Source organism: Chionomys nivalis, chromosome 13 (genome assembly GCF_950005125.1).
Source record: "Chionomys nivalis chromosome 13, mChiNiv1.1, whole genome shotgun sequence".
Classification (NCBI taxonomy): Eukaryota; Metazoa; Chordata; class Mammalia; order Rodentia; family Cricetidae; genus Chionomys; species Chionomys nivalis.
In genome coordinates, this window is record NC_080098.1 from 41,916,230 (window position 1) to 41,926,457 (window position 10,228).

At 42.4% G+C, this 10,228-nt stretch overlaps 2 protein-coding genes across 2 annotated transcripts; one reads left to right on the forward strand and one right to left on the reverse strand.

Annotated features, from left to right (window-relative positions):
- Positions 1-1,154: 1,154 nt before the first annotated feature.
- Positions 1,155-1,547, reverse strand: LOC130885921 (histone H2A type 1-E). The gene has a single exon (XM_057787766.1). The coding sequence runs from the start codon at positions 1,545-1,547 to the stop codon at positions 1,155-1,157; it is 393 nt and encodes a 130-aa protein (XP_057643749.1).
- A 293-nt stretch (positions 1,548-1,840) lies between these two features.
- LOC130885925 (histone H2B type 1-C/E/F/G/I) lies at positions 1,841-2,236 on the forward strand. The gene has a single exon (XM_057787769.1). The coding sequence runs from the start codon at positions 1,841-1,843 to the stop codon at positions 2,219-2,221; it is 381 nt and encodes a 126-aa protein (XP_057643752.1). The 3' UTR covers positions 2,222-2,236.
- Positions 2,237-10,228: the final 7,992 nt, after the last annotated feature.

Genomic DNA, 10,228 nt, shown 5'->3' on the forward strand with positions numbered 1-10,228 from the left:
GAGATGAATACTTTTGTTTTGCTTGTTCTGTTTTGTTTGCATAAATTAGGTGTTTCTGTATGCCTCAATAACAGAACCGGACCCCACCCAACCGCTCACCCCCCTATCTGATGTTCAGTCCTAAGAACTAAACTCTGGTCTTCTTATAAGATCAGCAACTGTTCTTAACCACTAAGCCATTTCTTTTTTCTTTCTTTTTTTTTTTTTTTTGTTTGTTTGTTTTTTCAAGACAGGGTTTCTCTGTGGTTTTGAAGCCTGTCCTGGCACTAGCTCTTGTAGACCAGGCTGGTCTCGAACTCACAGAGATCCGCCTGCCTCTGCCTCCCGAGTGCTGGGATTAAAGACGTGCGCCACCACCGCCCGGCCCACTAAGCCATTTCTCAGCACCCTTTTAAATGTAACTATTGCTAATATATACTGCAAGTTTTCAGATAAAATACAGATTCTGGTGATTAAACCTAGTAAATTATTTAAACTTTTTCTTTCTAGAGTTGCTCTTCCCACTAACTTCTATGAACTCGTGATAAATATAAAAGCACCGAACTTTGCATTTGTGCATAAGTTTCTAAGTTCTTCGGCAGCAGTTTTTAATTTTAACTTTTCTATTAGTCTATGGGCTCCAAGATGTCTCGATTCAAATCTCACATTAAGCTTCCTCAAAGCCTGTGCCACCACCACGCGCTTCATTTTGCATGGACCTTCCAAAACTCAATACCAACGCAGGAATGGCACCCTTTTTACAAAAATACCCTTATGTAACAAAGCAAAAATTCAAAAGTTGAATACTAGCATAAAATTACACAAAGGATTATGGTTTCTCAGACTATTTATGTAAGTCCTCCAGGAACAATCCTTGACAGAACTTGCTATTACTCGTGTAATAAAGAAACAACGTGATTTTCAATGCTAATTTCCTATTATAACACTGGCTATCAGGCATTAGTAACTGATTCGCACAACATTTAAATAGGTAACAAGTAGCTTATTCACCAATAAATTTAGGGCTGAGTTCACTTAACATTTCTTTGTCCCTTCCGATGTAGAACAGACTGCTGGTTCTACCACCGTTAAGTAGTACAGCGCTTTCCAGTGTTTTCGTGGGTGGCTCTGAAAAGAGCCTTTGGTGATACTAGCAATGTCTTGTACAAAGGGTTTCACTTTCCCTTGGCCTTGTGGTGGCTCTCGGTCTTCTTGGGCAGCAGCACCGCCTGGATGTTGGGCAGGACGCCGCCCTGCGCGATCGTCACGCGGCCCAGCAGCTTGTTGAGCTCCTCGTCGTTGCGGATGGCCAGCTGCAGGTGGCGCGGGATGATGCGCGTCTTCTTGTTGTCGCGGGCCGCGTTGCCAGCCAGCTCCAGGATCTCGGCCGTCAGGTACTCCAGCACGGCCGCCAGGTACACCGGGGCGCCGGCGCCCACCCGCTCGGCGTAGTTGCCCTTGCGGAGGAGGCGGTGCACGCGGCCCACGGGGAACTGCAGGCCGGCCCGGGAGGAGCGGGTCTTGGCCTTGGCGCGAGCCTTGCCACCCTGTTTGCCGCGTCCAGACATGATAACAGAGAATTAGCTGTGAGAACGATCTCAGCAATGAGAACGCTACACTGGTTCAATTTATAGTCAACGCATGGCGCGAAAATGGAGCGATTTCATTGGTTACGTGTAGCAGTTTCATCTAAGCCAGTGACAGCGTAGTTTTGAAAATTTCTTGCTTTGATTGGACACTTTGAGAATGACGTTTGCAAATCGCGATAAGGATAGACACAAGTTTATTTAAAAAGAGGCCTGTGTCGACTATGTTCATACACTGACTTCCATTTCTCTTTGTTTTCCGTTTATTCTCCGCCATGCCAGAGCCCGCTAAGTCGGCGCCCGCCCCGAAGAAGGGCTCCAAGAAGGCCGTGACCAAGGCGCAGAAGAAGGACGGCAAGAAGCGCAAGCGCAGCCGCAAGGAGAGCTATTCGGTGTACGTGTACAAGGTGCTGAAGCAGGTCCACCCCGACACCGGCATCTCTTCCAAGGCCATGGGCATCATGAACTCGTTCGTCAACGACATCTTCGAGCGCATCGCGGGCGAGGCGTCGCGCCTGGCGCATTACAACAAGCGCTCGACCATCACGTCCCGGGAGATCCAGACGGCCGTGCGCCTGCTGCTGCCCGGGGAGCTGGCCAAGCACGCCGTGTCCGAGGGCACCAAGGCCGTCACCAAGTACACCAGTTCCAAGTGAGCTCTCCGACCTCACTCTTAACCCAAAGGCTCTTTTCAGAGCCACCCACTACTTCGTATGAAATAGCTGTTACATACCTTCAAGCTTTCTGTGTCTTTCTGTGTTTAGTGTGACCTCTAACAAACCGTAAAGGCCAGTAGTATGGAGTATGCATTAGGAAAGTCGATCCTATTTAGTTTAAGAGCACCGAATTTTCAGATCTTAAAAACGCTAGCGTTTCATTGGTGTTTGGTTTCTTGCAAAGTCATTTTTTTTTTCTATCTCTTAACTGGAAAACTGACTGTAACCATAGAACAGCAATGCTGTAGCAATCATGATTGGCCATCTACAAGGCTCTGGGATTTGAATGTCCATGATCTCAAATCCAGCAGCGGAAGTCTTAGGTCAAATGATCTTTCCAGAGCCACTCACTCTGCTGGTAGGAAGTGGCCCTATTGTGAATAGACATTTCTTAGCTGTAACAGCCAGCCACCCAGAGGTCGTCCGGATGAATACTTGGTAAGGTTCTTGACTACTTATTAATGAAACGTTAGCGCCTTGGACACCAAAGTTTTCCCGGTCTTTGAAAGCACCTGTGCACAGATAACACCTATTGCTCAGTTTTAACGTTTGCTTTTGTGTGCACTGCTGTTCATGCATGTTTATGTGGTTTGCCCCTGGAGCTTTGTCTTACCAAAAGTGAAGCTAAGCAAAAGAATTTCTGCTCATTTTAGTAGCCTTGCTACTTAGTGACTTCATTGGCCAATCCACGCGCGGCGCGGGCAATTTAAAAATCGCGCCAAATCTTTTTCCCGAAGAGGAGTCTTCCGCGGAGGCGTTTTGTTTCCCGCCTCTTAATGTGGTGCTTCCCTGTTAGTTTCTTTTGTCTGTTTCTGACGCTTGGAAGAGACTTAAAAAGAAAAATCAGAATGCTTTTGCTTGCTGCCCCCCCCCCATAATTAAAATAGGCTCTTCAGTTCAAATACGTAGTAGCAAAATTGAGATATTTCAAAACTCTTTACCTGGAATCCACATGAAACCAGTTCAACAATAAGTTTATTTTGCTCAGTTCTTTTGTTGGTACATTTTATATGATTAGGATATTCTAACGGCTCCCAGCTGTTTTCATGAGACTATGCTGCAGACAAGCTACAGGAGATGGGGGGTAGTGTTCGTTTTAGTAACAATGGTGTTCTTTCAGACAGACTAGAAGAAATAACAACATATTCATATAAAAGAAATACTATAGTTGAGGTGAATTGACATACTGCATGTCATATAAAGAAAAAAATGGCTGAAATAATTGAATTTCAGAGTCATACCTCAAGAGGTTTACAAACAATGGCATTTAATAAAACCAAAACCAAACTAATTAGCTTTAAAGTTCATTTACAAATTGGTAAATGAAAATGTAAAACTATTAGACAAAGGCTACTTCAGTGCTAGCGTTTGCCAAGGTAACGGGTAAAGCACAGTAGTTTGGTCTCGGGTGCCTCATAGAATTTGCTTTACATTTTAGGTGTGTGTTTCCTGTAGCCTACTTTTCATCAGATGCTATATGATAATGTAGATACAAAAGAGGATACTATTTGATAATGTAGATACAAAAGAGACATGAAGAACCCTGTGTAAACAAAGAAGTTCTAAGCCTCATTGAATGTAGAAAAATCTATGAGAACCTAGTTTTCTAAGTATTCTTATTTTCGTTTAGAAGGAGGAAGAAGGAAGAGAAATAAAGTACTAATGGAGGAGGCCAATAGCAAGGCTCATGGTTTTTGATTTAGGCTAAAATTAAGTGTGAAAGATTAAAAGATCCAGTCAAAGAGACTATGGATGCCAAAAGGAAGAACAGAGTGCAGAGCCTTATTCTTAGCCACACTATACTGTTGCAGCTCTGGTTACAAAATACAGAGTGCCTAAGATACCAGCCTAAAATGCTGGATTTTTTTTTTTCTTACTAGACAAAGCACAACTTTTTTTTTTTTTTTTTTTTTTTTTTTTTTGAGTTTTTGAGTTTTTGAGACAGGGTTTCTCTGTAGCTTTGGAGCCTGTCCTGGAGCTAGCTCTTGTAGACCAGGCTGGTCTCGAACTCAGAGATCCGCCTGCCTCTGCCTCCCGAGTGCTGGGATTAAAGGCATGTGCCACCAGCACCTGGCTAGAGAGCAACTTTTTATATGTCATTAATTGCACATTTTCCCAGAAGATAAATTTTTAAAAAAAAAAAATTACACCTGGCCAAGGAAAACACTTCCTGGAGTATGAAAACAGCATTCTGCCATAACTCTGCAAACATTCTCTTGCTTTCAAGGGTTGTCTGGCAACTGTATTGTCCCGGGCTGACATCAGTTCACCAAGTCTCCGTTATTTCCCACTTTTGGTTTAATCATATTTTGTTATATAATATTGAATACAGCTGCTCGGTCGGTGTTGAATTACTTTTTTTGATGTTGGGTTTTTTTCTAGACTATTAAAAACAACAAAAATGAGCAAATAATAAATATAAATATTACAGCACAGAAAGAGCTTGAAATCTCAAGTTGATCAAATGGATTTAACTTCCCCAAGACACCAGCAATCCCCACCAATAATTTATTAACAGATAGTCTGTGCAATCAATTGTTCTGCAAACATGTAAGTAATAGCAGACAGTAATTTCAATATTTTCAAATTCACAGTACCGTTATTTAATAAATGTTTTCTAACCTCATCCCATCGAGTAGAAATGATTCACATTCCAAACACATCTTAACGACAGTCTTTTTAAGTTAACAACTTGGTCACTTAACATAATCACAGCTGACTCTGAATCAGTGATTTCAGCATGTAGTCTACTATCTATATGTCTTGGTGTAGTCTATAAAATTTCTGAATAAGAGTATCATTTTTAACATCATGCATTTTGAAGACTTTCATGTAGAGCTACTCCAGCAGTTATAGCAATGGTAGCAATGGCAATAATTCCCAATATTGATGTGGGATTTCCCTCTGTATGCTGTGATTACCATTGATAAATAAAGGAACTGCTTTGGTCCTATAGCAGAGCCATGGGGAACAGAGCTGGGCAGAGGAAACTAAACTGAATGCTAGGAGAGAGAAGGCGGAGTCAGAGAGAAGCCATGGAGTCACTGACAGAGGCAGGCGTGCTGAAACTTTGCTGGTAGGCCATGACCTCGTGGTGATGCACAGATTAATGGAGATGGGTTAAATTAAGATGTAAGAGTTAGCCAATAAGAAGCTAGAGCTAACAGCCCAAGCAGTGATTTAAATAATATAGTTTCTGTGCAATTATTTTGGTTCTGGGTGGCTGGGACTAACAAGCGCTTCCTCGCCCCACTACACAACATAATGTCAATAATTAGTCATATTCTTCATTTGATCCGATATATCATAAAGCATAGACGTAGAGGGCACGTCTTTCAAGCTCGACCCATCTGTATAGGCATCCAAACACCAATCCAAGACTGACGTATGTAAATACTCTGGAAGCTCAAATTTACAGGAGTAATTAGCATTTAAACACGTCTACAAGGAACAGTTGGAATAAGACACAGATCCTTCAGATTGATCCCAACTGATTTCTCCAGTCATAAAAAGTAAGGAAGAATAACATATGCTGTACTATTATATGATATTTATTTATTTATTTATTTATTTATTTATTTATTTTGGTTTTTCGAGACAGGGTTTCTCTGTGGCTTTGGAGGCTAGTTCTTGTAGACCAGGCTGGCCTCGAGCTCACAGAGGTCCACCTGCCTCTGCCTCCCGAGTGCTGGGATTAAAGGAGTGTGCCACCACCCGGCATATGATATTTTTTTTAAAAGAACAGAATCATTGTTAAAAAACCATTTTTCATATATCTCTGTCCAGCCCAAACATTACCTAATGTTATTAATTTCCAAAAATGTTCTTGAGTAGCTCCTTACTCCAGATGAGGAGAGGAGGGAGACATCCTGCCCCCATGTCATACTGACTCCTCAGACCTATTGCTATGCATGGAGATGGTATAATTATTACACAACTATCCTAATTATTGCCTTTCCATTTGGTGCAAGCAGAAAGCTGCAGGGCTCCAATCTATGGCACTACCTTAGAAAGTTTTGGTAAGAACTTACACCTCTGAGAGTCCTTGACATTGTTCCCATTCTCTGAACTCTGAGACAGACAGCAGGAGCCTTGCAAGGGGGAAGATGAGGTGGAATGAAAGGCTCATTAGAATATTTATTTCCTTTAAAAGCCTTAGCTGTGAAAATGAACAGATTCTTCTTCCCTTCAGGTTTGTTCCATTATGAATGATAGATAACCATACCCTAGATCTAACTTTCAAACAATGAACTTCATGTTTAATACAAACAGGAAATCCTTCCATTCACATCTAATAAGATGAATTCAAATTTAAAACCCCTTCATTGGAAAACAAAGAACCTCTACTGTCATAGGGTTCTGGAATCCAAATAGAGTCATTAGCATTAACGGAAATAATTTGAACACCCTAAGGCCACCACTCGGTTTAAGTGAGAATTAGAAATATAAACCCAGTAAGGCCCTCTGGATGTGGAAACAGGATTAATACCAAATGCATGAGTTGGCTTTTTAGAGCTCATGCCTTATGAAGGGATACCTTGCTCAGCATAGATATTAGGGAAAAAACTTGGTCCTGCCTCAACATGTGGCAGACTTTGTTGAATTCCCATGGGAAGCCTGGCTGTTTCTGGGGAGAGGATGGGGGTTGGAGTGGGGGAAGGCGAGGGGAGTGGGAAGAGGGGAGGGAGGGGGAACTGGGATTGGTATGTAAAATTAAAAAAAGACTTTTTAAATTTTAAAAAAGTAAGTTGAAAAATAATAAAGGTAAGCAATTTTCAAATAGTCATTACAGAAAACCATCATTTGCTCCTGTCTCACATCCGCTGATGTGAGCGAGTTTTGTGTGCTACATCTCCTGTTCGAAATCTCTCCATCTGCTTCTTCCGCCCCACAGAGACCCTGGGAGGTGCCCTAAGCATGCTGTACAGGAGTGCTCCTGAGAACTCTTACCAGGGCTATCCTAACCCTGTGACTGAATTGTCTCTATTCCTGCAGATAGTACCAAAAGATGCCTCCCCCAGGTTCTTGGTGTAACCCTGCAAACTTAGAGAGGTTTCCTGTGACAAATCACCTCGCAAAAGCAACTGAAGGGAGGAAGGGGTTGGGTTAGCTCCTGATTTGAAGGGATGCAGTCCTTCAGAGTACGGATGGCATGGTAACCATGCAGGCAGGGGAGGAGATGCTCTACTGATAACCATTCAAGATCCTCCCTTCAGATATCAGGCTACCCAAAGGGTGGGAACTTTACCCAAATTAAAGTTTCTCCCTGGGAATCGCATACTGGGGAAAGGAAAAGCTTAAAGCCTTGATGCCAACTGCAAAAGGAACTCGCCTCCTCAGAAGAGGTTTCAAATAATTCTGACAATCAGGCAACCTGGCTGGACCACTGGAAACCGAGACAATGATGGGCCAGTGCTGGGTGGGCCAAGCCTACATCCGGACTTACTAGTTATATAGACCCATTCGCTTCTGATTTAAGCTTGTGTCAAAAACCCAAAGGAAAAATATAAAGGTCACCGTGCCTCCTTATTTGCTCCTCTTCCCATTGTGAACACACTGAACAAATCCTCTTTCTCTGCTATTCTCCATGGCTTTTTTTCCTTAGTCAGCCACCGTGTTGAGAATGGGTGGCCATGCCCTGTTTGCTGTAGCCCAGGTTTAACTGTCAAGACTCCAGTAGTAAACATGGTAGTGGGACTGTGAAGTCGCTGTCACATGGCCTCCACACCAAGAAGCAGAAAGATGCGTGCTGGCATTCTTTCTTGTTTCCTGGATTTCATCTCTATTCAGTCTAGGATCCAGACCAAGCTTGCGTCGGTCCAACCCACATTCAAGATATGTCTTCCCTGCTCGGTCAAATGCTAGAAACGCCACCACAGACACACACAGAGGCAGGTCTCCTTTGTGATTCCAAATACAGGTCCTCTGGAGACGAACAGGAACCACAAGAAAGACACATAAACTGCCATGGTGCCCTTTAAGCACAGCACCGTGCAGCTCGGCTGGAGGGCACAGAACTGAAAGGTTCTCAGGTGCTTGCATGACTGAGTGGCAGTTCGCTAAATCAACTTAAAGCACAGAGCAAGAAGCAGGGGGAGAAGATGAGCACGCTAACAGCTTAAGGCCAGCTCTCAGAATCAGGAGTTTGGCATTGGAAATCAATCTGCTCTGCCTTACTTTGCACGGTGACTTTGAGGGAGAGACAAGATGAGCAGACCTGTCCACTGTTGGTACCTGTCCATTTATCTGCTGAAGAGCTAAGGAGTTCGTTTTCTCCCTCTCTTCTCCTCCTCCTCTTCTGTTGCCCTAACCCCTTTTCTTCCCTCCTTCCCTACCACTTCTACATAGAGTGCATGCTACCCATGTATGCAACCCAGATTGGGTTAATCTTATGATTTTCATGTTCGGACTGCTGAGCATAGGAATTAGAGGCCTCTGCCACCGTGCCCAGATGATATCATTTCTTCAATACAGAATTAGGGTAACTCCAGCTTGGGTGTGATTTGAAAATATGTGAGTAGTTAATGTTTGAGTGTGTCCCGTGACTAATTCTATTTACTGTTTCCCATTTGTGTCTAAACATTAGCTGTCTCTTGATGTCGAGGCCCTTCTGTCTGTATTAAATTACATATGCTCTATTTACCAAGAACTTATCTATCCTTCAAATATCTTAAGTTGTTTTGCCTATAACTTACAAACTAAAAGCATATTTATTTTTCATAACAGAATTATAACAAAGCCAAGCATAGTGGCACATGCCTTTAATCCCAGTACTCAAGAGGCAGAAGCAGGTATATCTCTATGTGTTCAAAACCAGTCTGGCCTACATAATGAGAATGAGTTTCAATAAACTAAAAATGTTGGGGCTGGAGAGATGTGACTGAGCAGTTAAGAGCATTGGCTGAGAGGACCCAGGTTCAATTCCCAGCACGTACATGTCCCCTCGCAACATTTGTAACTCCAGCTCCAGGGGATCCAGCGTCCTCACACAGACATACGTGTGGACAAAACACCAGTGCACATAAAGTAAAAACAAATAAACAAGAAACTTAACAAAGACATTGACTTCAAATCTAAAGGCATACTACAATATAAAAAAAAAAATCACTCCTTAATGATACAATTTTTACATCACATTTTATTATTTGTACATTTGTAAAAGTTTCCAGGTTAAATATTTAGTAGATTTCAGTGTTGTCAATAACAGAGTGAATCAAAGCCATGCAATTCTGTTCTTATAAATGTGAAAATTCGGCTATAAATGGCTTGTTATGATGTCTTCACAAACATTTTGTAACGGTGACACGTTTGAGAATTATGGAAATAAAAAAAAGTTTGTTAGAGGTTTGAAGTTTTTTTTTTTTTTTTGCTTTTTAAAAAAAACTAACAGCCAAAATAAATGGGTTTCATGGTGGCATTGTTGTTATGCCAAGATCCAAGAGGTCAGCCAAAAAACCAACAAGGAGACTGAGTCCTGTATGTAAAAGCAAAGAGCCTTTATTTTATACAAGTTTGCAAACTCGGTCTCTCTGTGTGTCCAACATATTGGAATAATCAGAGAGCCCTGAGCTTTGTTACAGTTGGGTTTTTATAGTAGTAAAGGTGGGGTAAGGGATTTCTAAGGTTCAGGACCCCTGATTGACTGACATTTGTCTAGGGGTGGCCTGGTGAGTGCTGGCAGGGGATCCTATCTACAATGGTTGGAACTTTAGGCATTTCCTTTGGAATGATCAGTTCTTGGGTGGTTGCTCAAGTAATCTGTTTGTGGTCCTTCCTAAAACTAGGTGTTGCTTCAGGGTAAACTACTGAGACTCAGGCATCCATTAAACTTATCAATGGCCGAGTTCTACTTTAGCAGGTAATAATGGCTGGAAATAAAGAACTTCCTTTGGGTGATTGCTGTGCACCGCGTCCCTGTGTCTGCGCTCTGTGCGCTGGCACCCAGTT

Coding starts and splice junctions, on each gene's coding strand:
- LOC130885921 (XM_057787766.1), bottom strand. CDS start 1,547: ATGTCTGGACGCGGCAAACAGGGTGGCAAGGCTCGCGCCAAGGCCAAG.
- LOC130885925 (XM_057787769.1), top strand. CDS start 1,841: ATGCCAGAGCCCGCTAAGTCGGCGCCCGCCCCGAAGAAGGGCTCCAAG.